The sequence below is a fragment of the Euleptes europaea genome, chromosome 13, assembly GCF_029931775.1.
Source record: "Euleptes europaea isolate rEulEur1 chromosome 13, rEulEur1.hap1, whole genome shotgun sequence".
Lineage (NCBI taxonomy): Eukaryota > Metazoa > Chordata > Lepidosauria > Squamata > Sphaerodactylidae > Euleptes > Euleptes europaea.
The window spans coordinates 60,904,883-60,921,499 of NC_079324.1; the positions used below are offsets into that span (position 1 = coordinate 60,904,883).

A 16,617-nucleotide genomic window follows, 5' to 3' on the forward strand; every position below is an offset into this window, starting at 1 on the left:
AATCAGGAAACAGGATTGCTCTTTGTGTTGTACGAGATGAGCTTTGCCTGCTGCTTTCCTGTGCAGACAGATTTTGAAGTCCGCACGTGCCTGGAAGGGCTCCTTACCAACTGCTGCTGGATGTCCTCATGCCGCTGCCGGAGGAGCTCTTCTGTCCTCTGCAGTATCCCATACTCGGCAGTAATTTCCGCTATTTCCAGGCGCTTCTTTTTGTAGAGTGTGTTTTTGCTACGGAGCTTGTTAACATAGCGCTTAAACTGTAGCATGGAACAAAAAAAGGTCTTTGAAATGCAAAATAATAATTGGATTACACAAGCCTCTAACAGCCCAAAGTGTCCTACTGGGCCTTCATCTGTACCAAACAGGGTTGCCAGCTTTGGGATGGGAAATTCCAGGAGATTTGGAGGTGAAACCTGGGGAGGGCAGGGTCTGAGGAAGAAAGAGGCCTCAGCAGGGTCTAATGCCCTTGGTCCACCCTCCGAATCTGCCGTTTTGTCCAGGGGAACTGATCTCTAATGCCTGGAGATCAGTTCTAATTCTGGGAGCTCTCCAGGGACCACATGGAGGTTTGCTACCCTAGTACCAAGTATACACTGCATCTATCTCTCAGGAGTCCTGTTAATACCAATGTTGTAGCAATATGGGGGTGGGGGGACTGAATATGGTATAGTTCCTGGGAGGAGCCAGGAATTAAGCAAGCATAACGACCACTTTCTGTTTCTCCTCGATTGGGGCCTGAGCAGAATGAGAGAACACCAAGACAGAGAGCTCTGCAAAATAGTTATTCACACAGCAGACTTGAAACAAACACAAAGAAAACCTTTAAAAGGGGGGGCACACTCTACATTGAAAAAACAACAGCAGCAGCATTGCCTGTGACATCTCTCACCCTTCTAAGTGTAACAAGGTTGCATCCCCTTGCCAGACCCTGCAGCTGGAGAATCCCCCCTCCCTCCCTGCCCTGAGTAACTGTATGTTCTATGAAGAGTGTCCTAGGCACAAAGCCCATCGTGAAATCAACCCAGCTCATCCGCCAGCCAGGGCTGGGTCGAGGCCGAAGCCCCGTCCACCTTACAACTATTTTTAAAGCCAAAAGCGACAATTATTTCTGGTGAAAGAACAAACCCGCGTATGATTCCATGTGCTCTATGCAGGCTGAGCTGGTTGTAGCTTTAAGAACGCCTTTTCTGTTGGGGAGAAGGTCAGAGAAGGTGGAAGAAGTGACAAAGGCCACTGAGCTGTGGATGCTTCTCTCTCCTGCTTGCTTTTTAAAACCACTGCTGTAAACAGTTAGCGGCAGATTACCAAGAGCTGTAGCTGGGCAATTGCTGCTTGTTTCAATGAGATTTATTCTTTAAAATATTTAATTATCCCATCCTTCCCTCCTAGTGGTGTCGGCTTGTTTTTTTGTAGCTTGCTTTAACAGTGTTGGTGTGGCAATGAGCTGCCTCCCACAGGTCTTTGGAGAGGTGGCTTATACGTTTTCAAAATAAATAATACGGTATTGAACATGACACATTTTCTTGCCTTTGCTCAGCTTCCCCGTTTCGCTATGTTTTTCTTTCTCTTGTAATGTATTTGGGCTCATATAACTGGTTTCTTGAAAATTGAAGGCAGGGAGTGGTGGACAGGAGCACGATTTTCCCTCAAAAGCTCACATTTTCAGCAGGGAAGAGACCAGGGACCATTGCTGCCAAAGCAATGAGACGTAACATCTCTGGGCATGCGCTCCGAGTTAAGTAAGGAGCAAAATGCCCTGACAGACCTGTTTCAGTGGACATTTGCCAATCAACAGACACAACATGCCTAGACCGTTATAGTAGGTGTACAGGATCGGCTTCTCCCCAGGACACCCAGTTGTGCCTGGATCACTCTCCTTCCTCTAGCCTTGCAAATCCCAGGGGATTGTCCCCCACCCCCCCACAAAGGCTGGGTTGAAGCTGCTAGAGATGAGCAGCAAAGTACTATGGGGCTATGACCAGAGGGGGGGAAGTTGTTTGGTCAAATCCAAATCGTTTACCGAGGTGGGAGAAAATGGGAAGTCCTGAGTGGTGGAAGCAAAGCTTTCCGTTGCCAGAATGCTGAGCCTCTCCATGAGGCACAGGCCTGAACCTGAACACAGCATCGAACTATCAGAACCATTATGTAAAATCAACATATAATTCACACTGGTTTTTTTCAGGAGAAGGAATTATAAAAGCATAGGGATGCCACAGCAAAGCAAAGCAAAACCAATGCAGAGAAAAGATGGTATTTACATAGTGGAGAAGAGAGGCTTGTAAAACAAAGTCTCAAGTACTGAGCTCTGGGACCTTCAGCCAGGCAAGCAGCGCCTTCTTGGTGGGGGGCCCCTCCTTTTATGGTGCATTTCCACTGGGAGGAAGCCAGGACTGAAGGCACCTGGGCAATGCAACCATCACACATGAACACACGAAGCTGCCTTATACTGAACCAGTCCCCTGGTCCATCAAAGTCAGTATTGTCTACTCAGACCGGTAGCGGCTCTCCAGGTCTCAGGCAGAGGTCTTTCACATCACCTACCTGCCTAGTCCCTTTAATTGGAGACGCTAAGGATTGAACCTGGGACCTTCTGCATGCCAAACAGATGCTCTGCCACTGAGCCACAGCCCCCCTCCCAGCTCTTGCCTCCCTTGCTCATTGCAAGGTACTTGCAGGATAATCATCAGCACTGACTGGGTAGTGCCCATGACATCGGTGATATTATTCCACCCTTCCTTCACCTTTTGCATGGGTGGGGCTATTGCCTTTAACACTACAGTCCTTTCAACAGTGCAGCCAGAAAACAAAGCTCTCTCTTTCCCCAGCACCAATCAATATTCTACCATGGAAGAACTGTTCCTCTTAAAATACTTTTTTCCTCTGTTGGATACATAAAGTAGCACATACCTTTTCATTTGAAAGAATGAAAAAGGGACTGGCAGACGGCTACATGGGCTGTTTGTCCACCCCCACTTCTGAGCAATCAAAAGTTCTAAGAGGGAGAGAGAAAGCATTCACGCTGCTCCTTAAAACTGAGCAAGGCACACAGAGCTTAGGAAAAAGCACTTCAGAATTTACTCCCATCATAGCGTTCTGGGTTTTTGGTTACTGATTCAACACTGCCTTCAAACTGGAACTGGGCATGTGCTTGTTCCTGCAGGGGAGGGGCCGTGGCTCAGTGGCAGAACATCATTGCTGGTTCAATCCCTAGAATCTCCAGTTGAAAGGATCAGACAGGATGTTATATGAAAGATCTTTTCCAGTCAGAGCAGATGTGGCCAATCCTGAAGGGCCAAGGGCAGCTTTGTGTGTCTGAAGCTCCTGAAAAAGGGAGCTCTCGAAAGCTTATACCATGAAAATCTTGTTGGTCTCGAAGGTGCTGCTGGACTCCAATCTAGCTGTTCCACCTTTCTGATGTTTTTGGGGAGGGGCTGTGGCCCAGTGGTAGAGCATCTGCTTGGCATGCAGAAGGTCCCAGGTTCAATCCCTGACATCTCCAGTTACAGAGACTAGGCAAGCAGGTGATGTGAAAGACCTCTGCCTGAGACCATGGAGAACTGCTGCCGGTTTGAGTAGACAATACTGACTTTGATGGACCAAGGGTCTGATTCAGTATAGGGCAGCTTCATGTGTTCATGTGAGGCTTACAAGATATTACGTCTTATCCTTGGGCCTTTTTGACCCACAATAAATCAGTTAAGCATTCTCTGAATTGCTGTCATCCTCTGCTGTGTAATCATAAGCAGCACAGGAAAAGGCAATAGGAATCTCAGTAGGATTTTTATTTCCAGTACAGCTATCCTGTGTTACAGATACCGTGGACTGCCAAAAAACCAAATCAGCGGGTTATAAATCAAATCAAGTTCAGGCTTGATTTGATTTATAACCCCCAGAAGCTAAAATGACTAAACTGAGGCTGTCGTACTTCGGTCACATTGTGAGAAGACAAGAGTCACTGGAAAAGATGGCCATGCTAGGAAAAGTTGAAGGCAGCAGGAAAAGAGGAAGACCCAACAAGAGATGGATTGACTCAAGAAAGGAAGCCACTGCCCTCAATTTGCAAGACCTGAGCAAGGCTGTCAAAGCTAGGAAGTTTTGGAGGACATGGATTCATAGGGTCGCCATGAGTCGGAAGTGACTTGACGGCACTTAACGCACACACATGGCTATCCTACCCAGCCATGATATGTTCATCTTAGATCAACATTTCAAGCCTTTCTCCATCTTTGCTTGCATCAGATTCAGATTATATGTTAATTCATTTATATTCCCTATTATATTGTAGCCTTTCTTAAACTTATTTAGTTGAATGTATTTGGCATGTTTGCAATAATTTCTTTTAAAACCTGCCAGAGCCATGTACTGGCATAGAGGGGAAATGGTGGTTACGGGAGGCTGAGGCAAGGATAATGGTGCCTGTGTGGGCGGGACCTTTAAAACTGCACACCTTCCCACCCACGTGGCATACAGAAGGTCATTATCAATCCAGGTTTGCATCAAAGGAAGGGAAAAACCAAAGAAGCAGACATTTTGGAGGCGAAGTTAAATGTGGATGTTCCCCTCCACAACCCGAGCAAACCCTCCATGTGGAAGCAACCTTTATAATAACATCACTTCCCCTCACTCGTCTGCTGTTTGTTCTGGGTATAAATCCCTCTGCCAACTAAAATGTAAGACTTCATGCATCTTATAAAGCAGGCACCGGATCACGAAAGCTTCTCACCCAACAAATTTGTCAGTCCTTAAAGTGCCACAACAAAACACTTGGTTATTCTGGCCACGAATCATTAGCACGGCCGGCCCTCTGAAATTAACTTAGGTTCCTGAGAATAATCTTAATTAGATACAGGGCGACTATCTTTAATTGTCACAGCAGGATGCTATAGAAAAATGTTTGCAAGGAGCTATGTACTGAGAATTGCAGAGCAGATGGCCGGTCTTCCTGCCAGTCCAATTAATGCAACAGTGATCTCACAAGCAGTTGAAAACACTGAGTCTAAGCAAATCCCCGGCTGTGACAAGCTCTCAACAATCATTTGAAAGATACCTTGGAACAGAGCTCGGACAGCCATTTGGGGATATGATTTATGATCTCTCCCACTCCCTGTTACATGCCAGGAAGTTCCACGGATTTCAGTGGGGTTCCGACGTGCGTAAGTGGCAGTGGGATCGCAGCCCAGCTCTGGTGCAGAAACTAACTCCTTGATCTATTAAAGAGGGGGAAAAACGTCCTCCTGCCTACTTGCCAGACAGGCCAATCAGGCAATTTTTAAAATGAATATTGATTAAGAAGCGTTTTCTGGGACACACCTGGTTAGCTCGCCCGTTTGCCAGGGCTGGCTGCGGAGATGACAAGTGTCTTTCGCTTTAGAAGAATCTCTTTTTAACTAAACTAGAATTTAACAACAGCAGAAGAGCATTTACCTTGGCAAGGTGCGCAGCACTTCCTTCTGCCATGCTGGTAGGGAGATTTAAAAAGATCCCTTACTCAGAAAGATTATGTTTACGCTCAATGGGGGAGGTGGAAACTACAGAGTACATGCTTCTGACATGTCCATATTACAAGGAGGCCAAATTAAAATATCTCCAGTCAGTGTTAATTGGGTTTCTTGATGAATCTGATGCAGCTAAACTGGAATATCTGTTGTCTAAGAGAAACCACTGGTTATCCAGACAAGTACCCAAATTCTGTCTAGGGATATGCAGGACACGGGGAAAAGATATTAAAGCTGATGCAGAATTTTAAACCCATTTGACTAGCTCAAATGTTCCTGCAGCTATTTTTGTTGTTGTATTGAACTATTGTTGTTTTAATGATGTTTTAACTTTGTAATACTGGTCAAGGACCGCAATAAATTATAATGAATGAATGCATCTCTCTTAGACCACAACAACTCATATTTTGGAACAACCGGGCTCCATAACATTGTTGTTGCTTTAAAAAACAAACAAACCAATACTCCAAAATGTTCCTTCATACAAATATATGCAGCTAGCAGACGCAGATGTGGAGAAGATAAGAGTCACTGGAAAAGAAAATAATGTTAGGAAAAGTCGAAGGCAGCAGTAATAAAGGAAGAGACCCAGCAAGAGATGGATTGACCCGTTAAAGGGCCCTTGGTTTGTAAGACCGGAGCAAGGGTGTTAACAATAGGACGTTTTGGAAGTCATTAATTCAGGTTGACATATGTCAGAAGTGACTCGACGGTGATTAACACACAAACAACTGCAGTTGTATGTTAAATTAAGATGCTCCCTTTAAAATAAGAGACAGCAGGGCCTTCTCCACTGTCACATGGGGATGAGGGCTTTTGGAATCTCAAAAGGGTCGTCTCCAAATTATTTTAATCTGAAAGTTACAGAGCTTTGTAAACAGTTTTAGTCTGTATACATGCGGGCCTGTTTTGTGGGAAAGTCTGAACTATTTCATCCCTATGGGGTCAGAGCATTGTACTTTTATTTTTTTGCTGTCAAATCACAGCTGACTTAACGGCAATCCCGTAGGGTTTTCAAGGCAAGAGACTTTCAGAGGTGCTTTGCTATTGCCTGCCTCCGTGTCACGACTCTGGTATTCCCTGGAGGTCTCTTGTCCAAATACTTGCCAGGGCCAACCCTGCTTAGCTTCTGAGATCTGAGTAGATCAGGCTAGCCAGGTCAGGGCAGAGCATTATATAGCTCCTGTAAAATGGCTTTGCCATGCTCAATTTGCCTGTCTTTTAAAAATTCTCTGTATTTCTATGTTTATGATTTTTTAAAAACCTGTTTACTGCAGATCCTTTGATGAAGCAGCATGAGAAACATGTAGGGACCTTTCAGTGAAACATAATGTAAATTCCCCCACCTCTGCTTTGAGTTCTGGCTGGGCCAGAAAAGCCTTGAGGGTGCTGCTGAGACCCCAATTGTTGAGACTTTTTTCATCCTAAATCTCCACAAATTTCTAGTGAGTCACCAAATTTTCACTCAAGGAGCTCAAGGTAAAGAATACGGCACATCTAAACACATGTGCTAGCCGTGGATGCCACCTGGGTGACTGGTTCGTTATCTCGCAGCCTGACCTACCTTACAGATTCTGAACACATTACCTTCTGTTCCCCTGACCTACCTTACAGATTCTGTACACATTACCTTCTGTTCCTCGAAGGAAGGCTGGAGTGAAAATGTGACGGCTCGCTAGAAATCACCGCATACCTCCACCCCATTATCACTGGAACTGTATGTTCTCTTCTGCTGGTGCAGCCACTGATTCCTGAAGGGGGTGGATACATCTGAGTCTGGTGTCTCAGCTGTGTCCATTCCGCCTTGAGTTATTCTGCCAGGAGTTTAGCCTCTTGACAGAGTCTAAACTCCTTATGGTATTGCTCTCAGCTTTGCTGACACACATAAATCCCCTCACTGCGTTAAGGTGTGTGTTCAAGTGGGGGAATATTGATTTCGCATATTTCCTAAATCAGAGGTCTCCGACGTGGTGCCTGTGGGTACTGTGGCACCTGCCCGCACCTTTTCTGGCGGCCAAGTATTTTTAGGAAGTGGGTGGGGCCAGGTAGGACTTTTGCCAGCAAGGCTTATGAATGACTATTGGAGATTTGATTGGCTACACAGGTTTTTAAAAATGCTGCTTTGGCTGCAGCTGCCACCACAGCACAAGGGTCTGCATTGTGCTGCTGAGGTTAAGCTGTGGCAATCATTTTGGGGCTGGCTCCACCTCCTTCGGCAGCCATTTTGTAGCAGCCATTCTGTTGCTGTGCCCACCATGCCATGCCAGAATTCCAAATGAACCTGCAGGCTCAAAAAGGTCGGGGACCCCTGTCCTAAATAAATCAATATCCCCCTCCTTGGATGCATACCTTAGCATGGTGAGAGGGTTGTCTGTGTCAGAGAAGCTGAGAATAATACAGTCAGCCGTTTATGTATTTATTTAGGAGATTTCTATGAAGCCTCTTCATAGTCCTGCTTGAGGCGACTTCCCGGTCCTGCCTGAGGGCGACTCTGATGACTACCTCACTCGTTCTACCTTGTACGTACACACATTCTTCTTCTCTTGCCCCATTCTCGAAGACGTAGGGTCCTAAAACCACCTAAGGGAGCAAAGAAGCCAGGGCTGATGCCCCCTTGGCCCTCTCTGCTTGAGAGATAAGGGGAAAATGCCAGACGCCTGACTAGCAATTCAGACCAATCTATTTATACTGGAATACATTCCAGGAGGAAAAAGGCTCTCTCCTTCCCGCTGGAAACGTGCAGCTCGCTAAGACAAAGGCTTCATCAGTGTCAACCGCTGCTTCTGGAGCATTCATGGGCACTGAGCTGCATTTGACTTCTGAGCCGCACCATAAGTTTGGCATGGGTGACAGTTAATGCATGAGAAGTTCCTGGCTCTGAGCACTTGCCTCAATATTGCCGGTAAAATCCTGCTGTGACAGAACAGCCAGCATCTTTCCCAGATGTATCATTGGAAGGAACACTCCAAACCATTTCCTATTTGTGGCCGAGGCATGCACACACAAAAAAGCACACCTCTCTAAGGTTGGGGATGTGCGCAGTACAAACACTCCCGTGGTCTGCCAGGCCAAGGGTTTGTGGTTCTCGGTCTCCTGAGGCTCTGCCTTGCTTCTTGCTTGGGGGAGGGGGAATTTGAGGCTTCACTGTGCTAGGACAGCCCACCTGCCTTAGAGCCTTGACCTCCCCTCCCGCTCCCTGACTGAAGGAGCCTTCCACACCAGAAAAGGAACGCTTGTGGGGCTGCCCCCTCTGTGCAGACAGTTTTTTAACAAGTGGATACAGCACAGCGAATTGAGTTGGAGGGATTCGCCACTCCAGGTCTCCCCTTCTTGTATTTTCCCTCTAGCCCACCAACTACCTTTTAAGATAAAGGTAATCCCTGTGCAAGCATCAGGTCATTACTGACACATGCGGTGATGTCACATCACAACGTTTACTAGGTAGACCTTGTTTATGGAGTGGTTTGTCACTGCCTTTCCCAGTCATCTACACTTTACCCCCAGCAAGCTGGGTACTCATTTTACCAACCTCGGAAAGATGGAAGGCTGAGTTAACCTCGAGCCGGCTACCTGAAACCAACTTCTGTTGGGATAGAACTCTAACATGGGCCAAAGTTTAAACTGAAGGCCAGACTACACAGTCAGATTATTAATGAATTGGGTCCAGGTTCTGTGGACCCAACTTGGATTCTCTGCAGCCACACAGCAGCTGAAGGGAATGGCTTCTCAGAACGCTGCCACAGCAGAAGGAAGGACTCCTACCTCCCCACCCCAGCCATTTTCCCGCACAGAAACATTGCTGGGGGGTGGTGGGAAGAGTCATTACCCTGTTTTTGCTGTTTTGCATGTACAGAATATTCCACAAGGAGCAGCAAAAATGGGAAAATAACCCCCCTACACACACACACACACACACACCATTTCCGTTTGGGAAAATAGTGGGGGGGGGAGGCAGGAGCCCTCCCTCCCCCCACAACAGTTCACCTTTTATGTTTTAAAAGCCGTTCCGTGCAATTGCTGTGGGGCTGTGAGGAACCCGAGTTAGGTCTGGAGAATTTGTTCAAAACTCGATTGTGTCAGCAGGCCCTCAGTGTAGAAAGTCTGAGGAGCCGGTGACTGCTGCTTGCGCCCCCACCCTTCTTTTATCCTCCTTGTTCCAGACACAAAAAGGAAGCAAGAACCACCACCCCTCGCTTATTATGCACCTCAGGCTCTGAGACACAGGAAACTTGGGCCCGGCCTGGCCGCGCTTTGATTTTATTCTGCCCAGCATGCTGTTGAAAAAGAAATCTAGGTTCCCCAGAACCTGCATTCAACTTTGAAGAATATAATGTGCTGTGAAAAAGAGCTAAAAATATCTGTGCTTTACCTAGGATCACTTGTAATTGAACCACCTACCCTTCTAAGCGCTGGAATGTGATTCTCTAATTTTCAGGATCTGACAGCTGCAGTAAGAAGCCTGCCAGCTTTGTCTGGGTTTCTTTTTTTCTTTTCATTTTCACACCTGAAGTTCTTCTAAGATCTTGCTATCATTGCAACAGTCAATTTTTGGGGTGTGTGAGTGTGTTTGAAATCAACCACACTGGCTATTCCAGTCCTCCCTCCCCTGCTGTTCACTTGTCAGTTCCAGCCAGCTGTGCAAACTCCAGCCCTGGCTTAGATTGGAAGGCTGCAGATATTCCTTTGGATCATTAGGGGAGAAAGCAGCACGCCAACTAGTAAAAACATAAGCTGGAGCTGACCTTTCTGTGGACAAAGTGCTAAGACCTCAGCTGAGGATACAATTGCTGGTATGCGAGAGCCTGGGCAGAGAAGGCATTAACTCATTTGACTGCCAAAGCAAGTGGGGCCAGGCCATAAGGGGATACAGCAACAGAAGGGGAGGGGAGGACGATGACACGACACAGCTCTAATAATGATTTTTTAAGATCGCCAGCACCATGTCCAAGTATTAAAGAAGAAGAGTTGGTTTTTATATGCAGACTTTCTCTACCACTTAAGGAAGAATCAAACTGACTTACAATCACCTTCCCTTCCCCACAACACACACCCTGTGGGATAGGTGAGGCTGAGAGAGCTGTGACTAGCTCAAGGTCACCCAACTAGCTTTGTGTGTAGGAGCGGGGAAACGAATCTAGTTCACCAGATTAGCCTCTGCCGCTCATGTGGAGGAATCAAACCCAGTTCTCCAGACTCCACCGCTCCAAACCACCGCTCTTAACCACTACCCTATGCTGGCTCTATGAGTTACTTTCACACATGCATATGGATCCCCCCGTTGGCTCCCTTGTCCGCATCTGTGACACGGCCGTGAGCTTCACATCTTCTCTGGCCCACTTCCTGTTCTGTCCCTGTTATTAGTCCCGACAATTCAGCTACTCAACAGATTGCTCCTGTCAGGTGCACTGACAACATGGAACATTCTCTATGTACTTTACAATGCAAACTAATGCACCACAGATAAGGTAAAAGTGTTTGTGGCGAGCTCACTCACTCCCTTGCAGCACTTTGCTGCCGGGCAATTAATCATTTCTTTCCCCACAGCAGGAACGTCGTGAAGCTGCTCTCAATTTTTACTATAACAAAGGCTAAAAATAATAATAATTAAAAAAAAAAGCCACGGCTGACATAGGGCCGAGGGAAGCAAAGAGTTGAGGTTTACGGAGCAACAGAAAACCATGTGCTCACGACAGCAAAGGACATCAGGTGCCGAAACATCTGCAGGGTGGCATCCTTTAAAGACTCTAATCTCAAGAGTTTGTCATCTAGTCGTCTTATGTTGCAAAGACTGACTGCGAGAGCCATATTTGGTATGGGGAACAGTGGCCTTGACTTCAGACAGCGATGATAATAGAGCAGGGGCGGGCCAAGCGCTTAGCATCGGCTCTTCATACAAGCCCTTCCTATTCAGCAGACACCACCGCCCTGACGGCTTCTTCCCCCTGGATCTACCCAGCTTCCTCAGCCCTGCCCCGTTGCTCCCCCCAGGCACTTTCCCCATGCCAGTCAGGGCACAGCTTTCCGCCTCAGCTTTCCCAGCCTGGCCCAAGCCCCCCAGAGACCTGGGCTGGGACTCTCGCACATGGTAGCCTCTAGCTCCAACTGCTGCCAGCCCTGTCAATCCCAGAGTGGCAACCTGAGAAGAAGAAGAGTTGGTTTTTATATGCCGACTTTCTCTACCACTTAAGGAAGAATCAAACCGACTTACAACTGCCTCCCCTTCCCCTCCCCACAGCAGACACCCTGTGAGGTAGGTGAGGCTGAGAGAGCTGTGACTAGCCCAAGGTCACCCAGTTGGCTTCATGTGGAGGGGTGGGGAAACAAATCCAGTTCACCAGATTAGCCTCCGCCGCTCATGTGGAGGAGTGGGGAATCAAACCCGGTTCTCCAGATCAGAGTCCACCACTCCAAACCACCACTCTTGGCCAATACACCACGCAGAAGGAGAGAAGACAACTGTGCCTTGGTTGCATCAGAATCCCAAGGGCCCACCTGGTGACAAAAGAACAGCCATGCCCAAGGCAGGCTGTGTAACCGGCTGTGTTTGGGAGGCGGTGGGAGTCAGTGTAACTGATGTTTAGATTCCTAAACATCTGCCTTCCTTCCAACTAACTGCTTTGAAGTGGAGGGGAGCTACTGAAGTAGCCTGTCTGTGAAGTTCCCAATCCATGCATAGAACTCTTGCTTTATTTAGAACTTGGGAGGTGGTGGGCTCTTCTTCCCTGGAGGTTTTTAAGCAGAGGCTAGACGGACCAGAACCAACAGGTTGAAATTAAATCAAAAGAGTTTCCATGTAGACATCAGGAAAATTTTTCTAACAGAGTGGTTTCTTAGTGGAACAGGCTTCCTCAGGAGGTGATGAGCTCTCCTTCCCTGGAGGTTTTGAAGCAGAGGCTAGATGGCCATCAGTCAGCAATGCTGATTCTATGACCTTAGGCAGATCATGAGAGGGAGGGCATCTTGGCCATCTTCTGGGCATGGAGCAGGGGTCACTGGGGGGGGTGAGGGGGGAGATAGTTGTGAATTTCCTGCATCATGCAGGGGGTTGGATTAGATGACCTTGGTGGTCCCTTCCAACTCTATGATTTCTATCACATATTCCAACCAGACTGGCTGTTCAGGTGACATACAGTGGCGGAGAAAAACATTAAAAATCAGCTCAAAAAGCTGGCTTTTAAAAAAAGCATTAAATATTATGGTAAGCAGTAGATCTAACAACCAGCATAAAGCCCAGGAGATTATAATCCACAAAAATCACACTGACCCCAGAGGTCCCTTCCAACTCTTATGTTTCTATGATTTCTAAAAAATGCCAAACATATTTGTTATATACCTGGTGCCACAAAAACCCCAAGAGACTCACCACTAAAAGTAGTGTGGAAGGCAACACATTCCACAACTGCAGTGCCGCAACTGAAAAGGCCCTGCTTTTTGTAACATGCAAAAAATTAAAGCTTGTTGTTTATAAGTGCTCTAATTTCCAAGGGAGTCGAAGCACATATGAGCAAAAGCTTGGACTTTTACTTGTTCTCTGCTCCTGATGGATTCCAGCTTACCTCGTCGCCTTTCAAGACTTCCGTGCCACTCATCTCCTGAGCTTGGTTTGATTTTTGCAACATTTGCCTCTCTAAATTTGCCATCTCCTCCTTGGCAGCCTGAATCTCTTCTGCCTTGGCTGCTTTCTTCCGGGAAATGATGGAGGCCTGCGAGATTAATCAGATCAATTAAGAAGCATGGTTTAAACATCAGAAGTTTAAACATTTCCGGGAGGTGAGTGCAGTGGGAAGAGCTGGCATCCAAGTCGGCCTTGGCTCAGAAGTTGTCACATGAGTGCTTGACCAGAGTGCCTGCCCACACACAATTCTTTTTATTATTTTTGGCACAAAACTGTCTGAAAGAGGGTGGGGGGGGGAGGATATAAAAATCTAACCCAGTTTAAAAGACATGGCTATCTGGTCACCTGAAAGAAATTCCAACTCAACAGTGGTGGCCAGACAACTGGCTATTTATAAGATCCATTCAAGAACCAATTATATGATAACGGAAGAGACTGTAAAAAAAAAAATCCACAGCTCTAAATGGCACTGGATTAATGCTGACATTTAAATGTGTGACTTCCATGCCAGTATTCAATGCTTTTCTTCTGTCAGTTTTTGTTTTTTTAAGATTTCAACTCTTTCATGACTTTACATAAGTAGCGGCAGCAAGCAAGATGCAGAAGTTATTTCAACTAAAATAGAATGTGGATTTTTGCACCTGACCCTTACACCAACCCTACAGAAATATGCAGTACACAGATTAAGACAAGATGGGGGCAAGAAGCAAAGTGGTTTTTGACCTTTAAAAACAATGGTGTATATGATTTTCCCATGTGGCCTGTACTATGGAAAAAGACCCATCTTTCATTTGAATGAGAGCCTCCAGAAACATGGCTATTATAATGCGAATGCGGCTTGCACATTATACAATCCCTTTGAACAGTTCAGCAAGACAGAATTTATCTGACACCAAATCCTAGTTCTGCCACAGGGAAATCTATGGAGGGCATGGCTAGCCACACCCTAGCAAATAAATAGAGGGGATATATTGATGAGCACAGAACAGTCATTTCCCATCCTGTGTTATCACTGTGACAAGCAGCCGCTCTCAGAGGTCTTCGTCGTTACACAGGATCACTTAATCATTTAAATATTTTTGACCTGACTTTCCTCAGGCGCTCAAGGAGGTTTTCTGCATTCCATTGGAGACAGCAGGGACTGAGCCAGGGGCCTCGATACAAGCAAAGCACGTGTTCTGCTACTGAGCACTGGCCTCTGCCTGCCACATATTCACAGGACTGTAGGAAGTCGCTGTGCAGACAGTAAAAAAATACAAAACCTGATTTGAGCTGTGGCAGACAACATAATCAAAGTCTGTAGAATCACATTCTCTCTGGGAAACTCAAAAGGCACAAAAATGCTTCTTAAAACAACACATACCAGGAGGGGCAATTAAAGGGACTAGGCAAGTAGGTGGTGTGAAAGACCTCTGCCTGAGACCCTGGAGAGCCGCTGCAGGTCTGAGTAGACAATACTGACTTTGACGGACTGAGGGTCTGATTCAGTAGAAGGCAGCTTCATGTGTTCACAGGCTTTCATGGGCTAGAAGCCACTTCAGTAGAACCTCTAAAAATATACATTTCTATTTTGGGGAGGGGCTGTGGCTCAGTGGAAGAGCCTCTGCTTTGCATGCAGAAGGTCCCAGGTTCAATCCCCGGCATCGCCAGTTAAAGGGACTAGGCAAGTAGGTGATGTGAAAGACCTCTGCCTGAGACCCTGGAGAGCCGCTGCCAGTCTGAGTAGACAATACAGACTTTGATGGACCAAGGGTCTGATTCGGTATAAGGTGGCTTCATGTGTTTATGTGACATTTGGTATTATCAATTGTACAGAATATTAAGTTCTGACCATTATTTAAAAGAAGAAATGCTGTTTCAGTACACAGGCCACAGTGCATCAAGAACTAAACTCTCAAAGCTGAGTCACAAAGCCAAAAGTCATGGTGCGACTTTAAACACAAGACCACTGTTTTTACATCCTTTGAACACAGATAAAGCAGTAGCTTTGGGAGAAGCCTCCTCTTGCTGGATTAGAGCGCTCTCTTTATTCTATCTATCTGCGATGATTCAGCCAGTCTGTTATTCAAGCTCTCTGCTTCTCCGATCTGTGCCCACGGTGACAAATTGTGCTAAGACTCACGTGGTGATCTCGCAAAGCCAACGACAGCGTCCTGTAGAGCGGAGCAGAGGGCTGCCATATGTTTTTTGCTAAGAGCAGTGCTCTGAATTCCTGGAATGGCTCATCCGTGGGACGTCAGCACTTTATATTAGGAGCCAGCTGGTCTCTTGTACCAGCACATTATGTTGCATTCTTAACCTTGCAACACACCACTCACTAAATTAACAGGCTTCGGGTCACAGTCACAAAGCAAAACCCACATTTTTTATGCATCAACAAACACTTTGACCGCTGATTTCAACGGCCCCTTCACACTTACACACACACATTTTTATAGACATGTATAAAGCAGGATGCTGGAAATCATTTGGGGCTCACACAATCAGTTTCCTCGTTTGTTGCTTGTCAAGAACATCATTCTTACCTGCTGCCGGTACATTGAAAATTTGCTATCGATTGGTTCATACTTCATCATCCTCTTCTCAATCAGCTGATTGATTTGTGCATTGACCTCACTGATCTGGAATAAGGGAAAACAGGAGATATATCTGAAGTCTGAGAAATCCTTTAAGTACCCTAGACACAAACCATGTTAAGATTTTCAATCTCGAAACCTGCACATTGGATGTCACCCCCCCCAAACACATAGACAGTTAGTGTTGCTGGCAGAGTACTGGCAGTGTGTGTTTATTCTGGGAAACCCTGGTCAAAACTCTCATTGTTCCACTTTGCCCTCGCTGAAGCTTTTGGACTGCCTTCAAGGGCTGCCCCAAAAAGCCTGATCTAGGTAGTCCAGCCTGGATGTTACCAAAAAATGTGTTACTGAGGCTTTTAGGTCTGATTCTTTCAGAAACAGCCATCTGACAAATTAGCCTAGGATAGATTCAAGTCCAGCAGCACCTTAGCCTAGGCTAGTGAGAGGAAATCGTAGCTGTTTTTTGTCTAGAGGTAAGGAGTCCAGGAGTATACCCATACCTCAATACTACCCAGATCTGCCAAGATAAAGGGAGGGAGCCATTGTTCAGAGGCAAATCACTTGCTATACATGTTGAAGGCCCCAAAGTCAATCCCTTGCACCCCCCCAAAAAAAGGTATCAGGTATGAGAGGAGAGAGCAGTAGAGAGCTGCTGCCAGTCAGAATAGACAATACTCTGACTTCTCTGTGAGGTAGCTGGCAAAGAAAATGCATGGGAAAATCTATTACACTTGCTAGTGAAATCTGGGACTTTTCCCTCCCTCCCTTACAACCCCACATACACAGTTTCTAGTAAGATGAGTATGTTAAAAGTCTCCTTCCCTTTCTGTGAGCAGAGTCTATCTGTTAGCCTTTCACTGTGAACCTTAAGCCTTTCTTTGCTCTGAGCCCTTGAGGGGACGGCTGGCTACAAATCAAGACACTCATCCAA

At 46.3% G+C, this 16,617-nt stretch overlaps 1 protein-coding gene across 1 annotated transcript in view; it reads right to left on the reverse strand.

Annotated features, from left to right (window-relative positions):
• Positions 1-16,617, reverse strand: part of IFT81 (intraflagellar transport 81) — a 50,029-nt gene that overhangs the window by 10,075 nt on the left and 23,337 nt on the right. Inside the window, exons 9-11 of the mRNA XM_056859341.1 lie at positions 15,636-15,731; positions 13,052-13,198; positions 108-257 (exon numbers count right to left, since the gene is read on the reverse strand). Coding sequence (XP_056715319.1) covers positions 108-257; positions 13,052-13,198; positions 15,636-15,731 — 393 coding nt within the window. The remainder of the gene's footprint in view (positions 1-107; positions 258-13,051; positions 13,199-15,635; positions 15,732-16,617) is intronic.